Below are 13,697 nucleotides of genomic sequence, written 5' to 3'. Positions count from 1 at the left end.
AATTTCTTTTTCTTGCCTAATAGCTCTGGCTAGGACTTCCAGAACTATATTGAATAGCAGTGGTGAGAGTGGGCCTCCCTGTCTGGTCCCAGATCTCAGTGGAAATGCTTCCAACTTTTCCCCATTCAATAGGATGCTGGCCGTGGGTTTTTCATAAATTGCTTTGATTGTATTGAGGAATGTTCCTTCCAAACCCAGTTTGCTTAGAGTTTTCATCATGAAAGGGTGTTGTATTTTATCAAATGCTTTCTCTGGATCTGTTAAGATAATCATATGGTTTTTCTTCTGCAGTCTGTTAATGTGGTGTATCACATTGATTGATTTGTGAACATTGAACCATCCCTGCATACCAGGGATAAATCCTACTTTGTCTGGGTGGATGATCTTTCTGATGTGTTGTTGCATTCTAGTGGCTAGAATTTTATTGAGGATTTTTGCATCTATGTTCATCAGGGATATTGGTCTGTAATTCTCTTTCAATGCTGCATCTTTTTCTGGCTTAGGAATTAAGGCGATGCTGGCTTCATAGAAAGAATTTGGGAGGATTCCCTCTTTTTTGTTTGTTCTAAATAGTTTGAGAAGAATTGGAGTTAGTTCTTCTTTAAATGTCTGGTAGAATTCAGCAGTGAATCCATCTGGTCCTGGGCTTTTCTTTGTTGGGATGGCCTTTAGGGTGTAATACATTTAGATATATTTTTTGTTAGGAAAAAAATAGGTGAGATAAAGGAAGTTCTTGAGGCATGAGGATGGAGAATTGCCACTTACTTGGATTAAATAAAATTCGTAGGAGGCCACGATATTGGAATGACATTTTGCACTAGGCCTCAGCAGACCAGAACTTTGAAATGGGCCAGTTTTCAAAAACAAAAAACCAAATCAGGAAATTCATAGCAACCAATTAGAAGGGTCCTAGTCTACTATAGTGGGCATGATTAACAGGGCCTCTGTGCTTTAACCCTATAAGGACAGTAGCTCTGAAACTAGCAGTCCACGTTCTGCCCTTATTTCTGCTTTCATCAACACTTTGGTGTCTGTGAAGCCCACTCCCTCTGCTCAGCTCATCAGGAAACCTTTCTGTTTTATAGAATGAGCTGTTGCCTGATTCCAGAATAGCTAAAGACAAATCAATCTTTAAGGTACATGTGTTGTAATTTGGTTTTTGACACTTGCCAGACATTTCTAGTTTAAACTTAGACAATGAAAGGAAAGCATCTCTTCCCCTTTCCTTTATTACTATTTTTCTCTTCTCCCCAAATATCTCTTTTTCCCTACCTCTTCCCCCTTGTCCTTTTCTCCAAGTCTCCTGGCAATCCTTGCTGCATCCCTCTCCATCAAGGCTGTGCCACTAGGACATTTTCCTGCCTGTGTGCAGGTGTGGCTGTTCAAGACCATGGCTTCCCCTTTCTATCTCAGTCTACAGAGATTCTTTCCCCCACTCCCCCAACAGGCAAGAAAGCATAGTTATAAAAATGAGTGGTTCAAATTTTGAATTATGTACAAAAGTTATTAGAAGTGTGAATATTGTCATGGAATATCTTGTAATTGCTCACAAAGGCTTACAAAAAAGCTGCAGGAATAAGTTTTGTCATATAGTAAAGACAATCATAATTTTATTTTGGAATGTCTTCTGCCTCCCATTTCCTATAATTTCTATGTAAATAACTAAAACTAAAAATTATTCAACTCTGCCCACTAATCTTTATCATTAAGTCTTCCCAATGTCGTTAATCTGGTTGTTGTCAGTATAATAATTCAGGAATGAATCAAAGCGAACCTAAATCCTAAAGTTTGCTCTCAGAACCTTTTCAAACTCTAGAATGGATGTTAGAATAATTTAATCCTGAGGAACAACCATGCTGTTGCTACTCTTGGTTAGTCAGTTTTGATGATGCACAGTACCTAGAGAATTACATTTTGTTTCATGATGGAAAATTGAAATCCTTTCTTGCAGTTAGACATATGAGGATTATTTATGAGATTCAGAAAAGCATTAAAAACTAAAACAGAGGAAAAATACACAAAATTTCTTTCTTTCAACCCCTCAGAAAGACTCCATCCCTTTTATAGGCAGCTGAATCAGCTTTGGAAATAACCTTCCCAGAGTGAGAAGGAAGTTTACTTTGAGTGTGTTTAAACAAAAAAAGATCTTGTGTATTTAATGGAATTACTTCCTTTGAGCCAACTAGTGGCAATACCTGCTGGCTTTCTAGCTTCAAATAGATATCAAATCATACTGTCCACGTCACTCTGATTCTGAGGCCACCACCTTAATCTAGCTGCTTTCTGCAGAAAGCTACGTCAGGTCTTCCTTCCCAGACTCATGGCTGTATCCTACTCACTCCATACAGTAGCCGATGTCATCCTTCTACTGTGTAAATGGCATCACAGTCATTCCCTCTTTGCCCATGAGTTTCGTGAGAAAAGTTTGGATCCCATTCTAATGCAACCTTTAACCCAAATATTTCTCCATCATTAACCAGCTGCCACATTCTTTCCGGTGCTCTGCTGTTCTTTCATAAGATCTTATCACAATACATACATATTTTAAATATATTATTCAGGTTTTTTTGTCTTGTTTGCCAGATCATAAGTTCAGGGATTCTGGTTCTCTCTCATTCAGCTCTGTTTCCTAGCACCAAACTCAACAACTAGCACACAGTAGTATTTTTTCTTTACTATTTTTAAATAAAATATTTCAAATGTGTAGTAATGAAAATATCACAATGAACTCCTAAAAACCCACCACCTAGTTTCTATTATATTTTCTTCATCCCATACATATTTATCTGTATATACTTCTATCTATCTGTCAGTTCATGACTGACTCAGTAAATTTGTTGAATGAATGAGTGAATGAATGAATGAATGAATATGGTTCATTCTGAGGTTGACCCGACACAGGTACAGAGCTTCTTTGTTTTTGTGTGGACACAGGGTTTGAGGAGCCACATAGTGTTCTGTAGGGTGTGTGTCTGCTAAACTCAGAACCAGGTACTGGATCAGTTACTGGGGATTTAGAGGTTAAGACCATTTCCTGCCTTCCAGGAATGCACTAGTGACAGGACTTAAATATGTTAGTGAAGAAGAAAACAGCAGAAGATGTGGACAGTGAGTTTGTTTTTCACAAACAATAAAGACTGATCATACTCATGTGATGTTACAACTGCCTGATTTCTTGTGTTTTGTTGTTGTTGTTGTTGCACAAGCAGAAAAAAGCAATTCACTTGACCACTTCCAGGGAAGGAACACTTTATGATTCTATTTCAGTGAGTCACAAATGCAAGCCATTGGAACTATAGAAACTTTGACTTTGTTTTTTAAACTCTTCACATGCCATTGAAATATCCAAGTAACAGAAGCAAAGGAAAATCACATAAAAAGCATTTCTAATCTAGGTTAACTGTGGTCAAGGTAAAGCATGTCTCTGCCAAATCTAAAAAAAATCAACGGAGCAGGCAGGGCAGGAGAGCTTTCTTTTCTTCTCCACTGCACACTGATTGATTTTTCCCAAACTATGCTTGATTATATTTTTTGGGCCCTGTATTATTTTGAATGCTCAGATGTAATGCTTACCTTTGAAGTGACATCCTGGGGCAGGGCTTCCAATAATCTATTATTAAGCTTCACTGTGTCTATTCATGTTTATTTTAACTCTCTTATTTTTAGAAGAAGGATTTTGAGAAGGTCAAAGCAGTATCTTTGTGATTGAATTCCAAGAGTACTTAGCAGGGGTCCATGTATATAAGGATGTTGAATCATGGTGAACTGGGAATGCATCCAAGTTCATGCTTAACTGAGAATCTTCTGCTAAATATTTTAAAGTGAAAACGATGTTTCAGACTAGGCCTGAGGGACTTGAAGCATAGAAATCGGTGAATCCTAGGTGAATCAGCACCCCAGTGTGACACACCAGTATAGCAAAAAGGTGACAGCTGGGACCTGGGCTTGTTGACCTCCAAACTTGGCTGTCTCCTCATGTTCTTACCTTTTATTTGATGGAGTTCTTCTTTCTATTGTATTGGTGGCCCTACTCCATCAACTCTCATTAGTTCTTGTTGTCCTCTCTATAGGCTTCCATGTGACAAATATTTGTAAGGCCCCATATAATCCTGACCTAGATTTGCAGCTTTGCTACACTTCTTATAGATAACAGACCTTGAACAAGAAATGTAACTTTTTCAAGTTCTAGACTCCTTAGCTGTAAGTGGGAAACCTTAGTACTTTAATATGAAAATACATCCATCATGAGAAGTCCTTTGACAAGTGTTAGTTTTACTTTACCATTTTAAGATCAATTGTCACATTGGATTATTAATAAAGGATAAGTTGGGGGATAAATATAATATACCACCTATATATTTAGTGCCATGTGAAGAAAAAGAAATGGAAAGTTTACTTAAAATTAAGAAGTGAAAATTTTACTTAAAAATTAAACTTTATTTTTCAAAAGTCAACAAATACATATTCATATCTAGCTTTTCTTCAAAACATGCTTTTTTTCACAAATGTGCAAGTTAATTTGGTGTACCATACATCTTTCTCTGTAGCTCTCCTTGGAATTTTTTTCCATAACAAAAACAAGGGTGCAAATATTGTCCAAAGTCTATTTACATTTTTACCCTCCAGAATTACTAACACTAATATTATTGAGAGGAAAGAAAAACTGCAAAGCTTGGTCTTTGGCATTCATATTTGATTCAGCAATATAATTAAAAACATATTTATTTTTAAGATAAACACTTTGAAAGAAATTTAATAAATCTTGTTTCTGTTCTGCAAAGGAATCACTGTATCAAAGCATTTAACTGGAGCTGTCGAGTTCCTGCTGGTAGAATATTACTTCCAGCCTATTTATTAGCTTTTCATTCTGTAGCCCAGTACATGCTTTTTTTTTCTCCACTGAGTGAAAGCACAGAAAGAAAACAGTTTCTCTCTCCATTTTCCCCAGCATCATGCAAAACAAGGAACATCACAAGTCACAATATCTGAATTTACTTTGATTGTACTTCGTTTCTTACACTTAAAATTATTTCGTATTATAATACTTACTTGGTTATCTAAAATCAACATGGTTGATTTTAAACCCTTATAAAGTCAGACTTTTAGAGGCCTTGGAAACTATTCAGGAATCATGTCTGAAAGGAAATGATTACCCCAACCCATCTTCTGCATTTAAAGTAAAAGAATTTCAGATATCAGCAGTTCATTAGAAAATAAGATTTTAGGGGGTCCATTTAATTAACTCACATCTTTTTATATATTGTAAACAAGTATAGGATACTTTTGACAGTAGCCTATAGAGATTGTGTATGTACGTGTAATATGTTCTTCAGTATAGAATAACCACCAAGAGAACATTTTAAATAGGATCTGATAGGTCTCTTAGGAGACTATTTTTCAGAAAAATTTAAGTGAAATTGAGCTAGTGGAAAAAAACTCCTAAAATCATGTATTGTGGTGGGAGAAGATGGTGATGGTATGTGAGGTAAAGTCATTGTCTTATCTGTAGTCTGATGTACAACATACAAGAGAACCCAAAGAGACACTGGTCTCACACTCCAGGCAGGGGATTAGAGTGTGTGCAGAGGTGGGCCTTTCAGATCAGATAGTGGAAGAATGACCTAGGAGTCACCTAAATCAATAAGTTGTAAGCGATATATGAATCTCCAGTGCTGTTTCACAGAATGAAAACAGATCAGTTAGAAATTGTACTGTGATAACCACATATTTTTGAGAAAAATTCCCAAGCCAGGCGAATGTGGATTGGGATGAAGACATAGGCAGTATACACCACCATAGCAAAAATGGTTAGTAAAATGGTGTTGAACATAGATCGCTCCCAGGGCTCCAAGACAGCACAGCAGCTAATAATTTGGTATTGATAGTAGAGCCAGGAGAAATAGTCCTTCACACGTCTGAAATCCATGGTTGGCTTCAAGTTTCAGAGAGTCTGTTCTGTTAAAGAAGATAACAGATGAGAAGAAAAATCAAATAAGGAACCAAACACAGAATCTCTTTAAATTATCATGATCTCAGTATGTTAGGATCGTTTAAAGAATGTTAAATATCATTGAATGGATTATTAATTTGAATATTTTGTAGAAATAATACAGACTCTATCAATTATAGAAATTAATAATATTGCCACTACTAATAATTAGATTGAAATTACAAATAATAGCATTATGACAATGATAGTACCTATCTGAAAATAATTGCTAATAATAATTCTAGTAATAATAGTACCTAAAAGCTGAGGCTAATTACATTTTCTTTAGCCATGTAAATGAGAGTCACAAATGTGAGCTTTTCTGTTTCCTGCAACATTGATTCTGGTAGAAGATACACCAAATGGTATAGCAAGCCTGACGTTGCTACCTATAGAGGAACTGCTGGCAAGTTTGGCCTTGGCAGGCCTCCGGGAACTTGGTTTTTGTAATGTTCTCTTCACTCACTAATAGATAAACATGATTCACTGTACCTACACTGTACAGGCAATGTAATTTACAGTGAATATCTACTATGTTCTGAAAATCGGGAATTTTGGTAATTGCCAGGCAAAGGGTACCCGTATGACCAGTGCAAATGTAAAACTCGAGTGCTGAGTCTCTGGTGGGCTTCCCAGGCAGAAACACTGCACAATCTTATACATTACTGCACCTATTGCTGGGAGAGAAAGGAGCACACTTAATAGGTCTACTCATGGGAACATCAGAAGCCTGAACATGGATTCCTCTGGGTTCTACCTCTTTCTTCCTTGTCGATTCCATTGCATTTCTCTCTCTCTCTCTCTCTCTTATAGATTTATTTATTTATTTGACAGGCAGTTACACAGAGATGGAGTGAGAGAGAGAGAGAGAGAGAAAGATCTGGAGCTGGGCTGCCCAAAGCCAGGAGCCAGGAGCTTTTTCTGAACCTGTGGGTTCAGGGACCCAAGTACTTGGGTCATCTTCCACTGCTTTCCCAAAAACATAGCAAGGAGCTGGATTGGAAGTAGAGCAACCGGGACTTGAACTGGCATGTACATGGGATGCTGGTGCTGCAGGGGGCAGCTTTACCCTCTGTGCCACAGTGCTAGACATGCATATTCTTTCAGTAATATCCCTTAAATGTGAGTGCAAATTCATATTGAGTCTCACAAACCCTTCTAGTGAATCACTGAACATGTGGGTGGTCATTTGATTTCAGGGTACAGAACCTATAAAAACCATATAAGTGTATTCTATTGGCTGTCAGATGGGACAATATTTATAACCACATAAAAATTTTCTCAGAAGGGAGAGTTCCTATCATTTTTAGAGAAAGCACTTGGAAGAGCTTAAAGCTTTCATAAAGAAAAACACAAAATCATCTTTGTGCCTTTTCTGCCCACCCCTAAGGACATGATGATGTCACATCCTCAAAGTCTGCTTTGATAACTTTTACTATTCCAATTCCAGTTAAAATGTTTTGAAGAGCATTTCTATTTTCTGATCTCAGAAGGTTCTCTCTGTCTCTTTCTTTTTTGCTAATACTCTTTTGAGTGAAAGCTAGATACTCTTGCTCTATAAGACTGTGTACTGCTTAGAATATAGGAAGACTCTCACTGATCCTTGTGCTGTATATTCTAGGACAATACCTGGCCTAAATATTATCATTATTAAATATTTTTTGAATGAATGAATGGCAGATGACCAACTTAGAATTATACAGCACTCATGACCCCAAAGTAGAATACAATTAGCTATTATTAATTTTCATGAAATTTGGCTTTGATAATAAAAGTAATCCATTTGGTAGAGGTCATTTCCACAAAAATTTAAAATACAAAGTCTATGTCACCAGGTGGCAATTATCTGTAATAATGGCCAGAATCATTAAGATAAATGGATAATTCAATGCCAAAGCATTTTTACTTTCCTATGAAAAGAAAATCAACCTCCCATCTTTTCCAGAAGACAGAATGAGAACTAAATGATTGCATTTAAATGTCTGGTCCTGGAAGGTGGCTTTCAGGGAGAAGTTAACTCCATCCTTCTTTCTTTCTTCTATCTCTAGTTGTAGAAAAACAGAAAAGTGAATAGGGTCAGGGCTAGAAGAAAATGATTGATAGAAGTGTGTACGTCTGTATGTGACACAGTACATAATACCTGAGACTGGGTAATTCATAAGCAATAGAAATGGACTTTTCACAGTTCCAGAGGTTAGAAATTTCAAATCAAAGTGACATGAGATTCAGTCTTTGGTACACTAGTCTCTGCTTCCAACGTGGTGCCCAGAATGCTGTGTCCTTACATGAGGGAAAAGATGGGAGGGCAAAAAGGCCCAAAGCTTTGTGAAACCTCTTTCATAAGAGCCTTAATCCCATTCTCCAGAGAGGAACCCTCATGGCCTAGTCACCTCCTAGGGGCCTCATCTCTTCTTACTATTGCACTAGAGTTTAAGCTTCAAGCTTCAACATAGACTTTGGAACGGACATGGACATTCAAACTGTGGCAGAATGATAATTTCAGTGAGGTATACTGTCCAAGCAACTGAGATTTCCCACTGATAGACTGAAGCAGTGACAAATAGGAGTTAGCACCATTTGAGCTTTTAGGCTACCCACTAGGCAACAGTATATTTCAAACGAAACTCAATTTTTAAAATCGTATTCATAGTAACTGCTTCCTACTATTATCCCAACAGAGTCTGGGGCAGTGCCAGGTAACTGACCAGGAGTGTGGAGTCCAACCATTAAGTATCCAGGGCCAAGCTATGCTGGGAGAAGGTGAGATAATGGCTGACAGACACAGTCCATCCCCTTAGGAAGCGTGGAACAGATGGGGAAACAGAAAACAAATTATATACATACATTTATAATTATCAACTACAAGTAGTGGTCTAATGGAAGAGGACAGTCTATACACAGGGCTGTGAGGAATCTGTTGCCATGTGAGCAGGAAGAGCGGGTGTGAGGAGGTGAGGAAGACACATTTGAGGTACAATTCAAGGCCTGAATATGAGTCAAACTGAGAAAATGGACATAGAAATGGGGAGAATGGCCAGGACAGAAGGAGTGGCTTGTGCAAAGGTTAGAGGTGGGAAGGAGCTTGGAAGGTGGTCAACAGGGCCAGGGAATGGGGCACAGGGACCAAGGAATGGGATAAACTTGAGGTGGAAATGGCCGGCGTGAGGCCAGCAGCTGAGCTGGACAGCTGCCTCTTCTGTCTTTCACCTAGAAGTCAAGGAGACCTGGCGGTTTTTCACAGGGAGTGTTGCAGTGGGTTTAAGAGGAGGAAACTGTATGCTCACATGGTCATGCTGCATTCTAAAGCTAAGTTGAAATGATTTTGGATATCGAGTGCTTCAGAAAATCTCCCCATGGGCATTACTCATTCAGAATCAACTGTGTACTGAGAATCTGTTTAAAATATTCTTAATACTCTTTTCATTTTTACAAATGAGGTAATCTTGCTCACTTAGAAATATAATTGACCTTCTCCCTCTACACAGCAGCTTTTAAAAATGTGCTAATTAATCTCTTGGCCATTTCTTTCTCTTTTAAAATTAAATTTCTTGCTTGGGTAGCCCCAGCAGACATCTTTGATTCCAGCTTTTTGAGGAACTCTGAGCTGGAGGCTGTCTCTAGTTTCCTGAACTTTAGAAACTGAGATGATCCAAGTTCATTGTTCTATGCTGCTAAGTCATTCATTCACTCACTAGTCACTCACTCAAAGAAACAACAGATAAAAATTATATTGACAACTATAAGAGGACTTCAAAACGTTCATGGAAAATCCAAAGTATGAATAAACTATGTATGGCTTTCAAGATTTTTTTTGCACCAAAACAAACTTATCTTTTATAAATTTTATTTGAAAGGCACACACACACACACACACATACACACACACACACACACACACACACGGGGGTGGGGGGAGATTGCCCATCTTCTGGTTTATTCCCCAAATGCTTAAAACAGCCAGCACTGGGCCAGGAGCTAGGAACTCAACCTAAGTTTCCTTTGTGAGTGGCAGGGAGCCAAATACTTGAGCCATCACCTGGCACCTTCCAGAGTGCACATGAGCAGGAAACTGGAATTGGGAGCACAGCCAGAACTTGAACCCAGGTGCTCAAATATGGGAAACAGTGTCCCAAGCAGCAGTCTAACCACTGTGCAAAATTCCTTCCCAAATTATCTTTTAATTCCACTTTTCATTACTTTTTAAAAGTACCCTCATCTTACAAACCAAAGGTGGGTTCCTGGTAAGGTGTTTATTACAAGTACCCCAAATCTACAATTATTTGAAACCTGGCCATTTAAAATATACTTTATACTGCTAACAGTTTAAGGAATTCATTTTTAAAAATTTCTTGCCAGTTTCCATACCCCCTGGTATCATTTCCCAGCCGTCTAAGCAGCCAGCTCTGACCTTGAAAAGTTCTTTTATTGTCACATCACACATCAGTCTAATGAAGTCTAATAGCCAGTCCACAAAAACCATGAGCTGTTCCCCACTTTTTGATTCCTCTTCCCTTTATTGATAGGAAGCAATGTTAAAGATTATTTGTTATTTCCTATGAAAAGATGAGAAAGGCAAGAGTTGGTTATTATTTTGGTAAGCCAGCTCCTGTAGCCTATTGTTAGAATATGAACAATTTTAGGATCTAGATTTGCTTAGGCAATATATTTCTCCTTTCTGTGAGTCTATTTTATTATCTCATGTGGTACTATGCGCAAGATTAAAAAATACTTCAGATAGTTTGATGTGTAACATGAGCAGGAGAATTCACTCAGTCATTGAGCAAATGATTTTGAGTACTGTGTGGTTTCTGAATAGCAATGGCCCCAGACAGACTCTGCGCCAGGGACACTGCAGCAGGAGGTGCTACCCCAGGCAGCGGCAAAGTGGAGCATGGAGCAAATGTGCAGTGAGACATGGAACCCTGAAGTGGGGGAAAGGACGTGGCATTAAATGGGAGAAAGGGCATGAAAAATGCTCAGGAACAAGCTGAGTTTAGGGAAATAAGATGGCCAGAAATGCCATGAAATTAATTACCTGTAGGTAACTTAGAACCAGGTGGCACCTGTAAAGAGTAAAGATAATAATTCCTACTTCTTTGGGCTGCTGTGAAGAGCAGCATTCATAACAATGAAGCTTCAGTCTCAGGGACTTGCATATAGAGGATGTGCTTAGCATCTAACTGGAAAAAACCTTCTCTCTAGGAATTGCACTGGGAACTGGCTAGTCCATTGTGACCAAGACCATCATGATCACTGTCCTCAAGGATGAGGACTCAGCTGAGTTCATATATATTTCAGGTAGTCATCACCTTCTCTCAGTTTCCCCTATCCCTCCTGTATGCAAGGCTTTTTGTCTGAGACTGTAGTTTAGATTCTTGCCCGGCAACTAAAGGTTGGGATGCCCATTTATTTCCCATAATGCTGGGAACTGGCAAGATCTAAGGTACGTCTCGGGAACTTATATTCCAGTGTGGATGAAAGCAGAGCTTTGTTCAGCATTGCTAGATAGGTGTTGGGTTGGGAGGCAGAAAGAAGAGCAAGATTATTAGAAACTTGGGAACCAAAGAGACCGCATTGAGTAGATAGGGATACTTGAACCATGGGAAATTTAAAGAAGTAGGAAGACCCTAAATAACTACCTCATAATTCAATGAGGAGTTCAATACTCTTTTAAAATCTGTCACTACCCTTTAATCTACAGGAGATGATGTTTCTCTCACTAGATTTGTGTGCGGTGGGGAAGGAGGTAAAGTTTCACCTCCTGTACCAGACTGGGAAGAAGGCCCAGTTTATGACCCATATTACTCAGGGCAGGACTTCGTTCCAGCCCGAATGGAGGAGATAGTGGATAAATGCAACAGTTTAAAAACACATGTGTTAACATGTATATGAGTCACAAGATGAGAACCCAGTGAGGGGAGGAGGCTGAGGAAGTTCTGAGATGATGCTGTTTTCTGTCCCTGGGAATAGGAATGTTAGGAAATTGGGAAACTGAAAGAGGAGTACCAGGTGATTCGACACGGCATTTACCTTGGGAGTTTTACAGATGTGATCCTGTAATCGTCTCCTACCTAGAGAAACATACTCTAAACTGCTGGGATTTCTCAATGGGGGGATTTCCTTCTCTAAAAATCATTTTCTTTGGGGGGCAAAAGAAAAAATAGGCCTAATACATTTTGGGTTAAATTTACTTCTAAAACATCAGCATTCAGAGCTGGAAAGTCAAAAGGATACACAATTGATTTTGGGTTGACTCCTTCCCATCTCATTTTGGAATTCTACTTTAATCACTTGATGTTTTTTATTTCATAATTGGTACCTGAAAACCTGAGAAGTGCTAAAAACTCTTCTGCCTTTTGCATAGAGAGATGCTTTATCTCAAGAGACTGTGTCTGCACTCAGAAGTAGCTTTCTTTGGAAAGAGTTCAATGAGATCCTTTCATTACGTAAATAATTTTTTAAAAATTAGGAATGTAGTGATTTCTCTCCAAAGAGATGGCATAGAAAGGGAGATTAAAAACAATAAATCATAGTAGAGCAGACTGATGATCAATCAGTTGATCAAGTCAACATGACAGTGATTAACATGTTGATATTATGTGTACATAATATAATGTTATGAAAATGGCATTTCAATAATTCATAACTTCAGTCTATTCATGAAAAAACATTCAGACAAATTCCAACAGAAGGGCATCCTACAAGATGCATGATGAGTACTCCTCAAAATTTTCAAGGTCATCAAAAAATAGGCAAAGTGTGAAAAACTGTCATAGCCCAGAGGAGCCTAAGAAACATGATGACCAACTGTTATGTGGCATCTCAGTTGGAATTCTGGGACAGATAGGACGTTATGTAAAAACAGGAAATCTGGCCGGTGCCGCAGCTCAATAGGCTAATCCTCTGCCTAGCGGCTCGGGCACACCAGGTTCTAGTCCCAGTCGGGGCACCGGATTCTGTCCCGGTTGCCTCTCTTCCAGGCCAGCCCTCTGCTGTGGCCCAGGAGTACAGTAGAGGATGGCCCAAGTGCTTGGGCCCTGCACCCCATGGGAAACCAGGAGAAGCACCTGGCTCCTGCCTTTGGATCAGCACGGTGCACCAGCCACAACGCACTGGCCGCGGTGGCCATTGGAGGGTGAACCAATGGCAAAAGGAAGACCTTTCTCTCTGTCTTTCTCTCACTGTCCACTCTGCCTGTCAAATAAATAAATAAATAAAAATAAATAAATAAAAAAACTAAGGAAATCTGAATAAAGTAAGGAATTTAGTGAACAAGAATTTATCAATACTGTCTTATTAATTTTAACAAATGTGTTACATTAATGTGAGAGTTTAAAGAATGTTGTGTAGTATTTTCTTGATTTTTCTGTAAATCTAAAATTGTTCTAAATCACAAAGTCTGTTTAAGAAGTCAAAGCAGGGGTAGGCATTTGGCACAGTAATCATCACTTCTTGGGATGCCTGTAGACAATATTAGAGTGCCTAGATTTGAGTCCTGCCTCCTCTGCTTCTGATCCAGCTTCCCGCTAGTTTGCATCCTGTGAAGCAGCAGAAGATGGCTCAAGTACTTGGACCCCTGTCATCCTCGTGGGAGACCTGAATGGAGTTCTGGGCCCCCCCTTTTTTTTTGGCCTGGCCCAGCCTGGCTGTTTTTGAGCATTTGGGGAATGAAACAGTGGATAGAAGATCAATATCTGTCTGTCTCTCT

At 38.8% G+C, this 13,697-nt stretch overlaps 1 protein-coding gene and 1 long non-coding RNA gene across 9 annotated transcripts in view; one reads left to right on the top strand and one right to left on the bottom strand.

The window, feature by feature from the left end:
- Nucleotides 1–13,697, top strand: part of LOC149127086 (uncharacterized) — a 97,363-nt gene that overhangs the window by 71,569 nt on the left and 12,097 nt on the right. The gene's annotated exons all lie outside the window — the stretch shown is intronic.
- SPTSSB (serine palmitoyltransferase small subunit B) overlaps nt 5,555–13,697 on the bottom strand; it is a 40,418-nt gene continuing 32,275 nt past the window's right edge. For all 8 annotated transcript variants that reach the window (XM_089331017.1, XM_089331018.1, XM_051859103.3 and 5 more), the window contains one exon: nt 5,555–5,955. In XM_089331017.1, coding sequence (XP_089187143.1) covers nt 5,696–5,926 — 231 coding nt within the window. In that variant the 5' untranslated portion in view covers nt 5,927–5,955 and the 3' untranslated portion in view covers nt 5,555–5,695. The remainder of the gene's footprint in view (nt 5,956–13,697) is intronic.

Source organism: Oryctolagus cuniculus, chromosome 4 (genome assembly GCF_051225735.1).
Source record: "Oryctolagus cuniculus isolate XC-2025 breed Fujian yellow rabbit chromosome 4, ASM5122573v1, whole genome shotgun sequence".
NCBI classification, from domain to species: Eukaryota; Metazoa; Chordata; class Mammalia; order Lagomorpha; family Leporidae; genus Oryctolagus; species Oryctolagus cuniculus.
The sequence above is the reverse complement of the archived record's forward strand: the minus strand, read 5'-3'. Positions and strand labels throughout refer to the sequence as shown.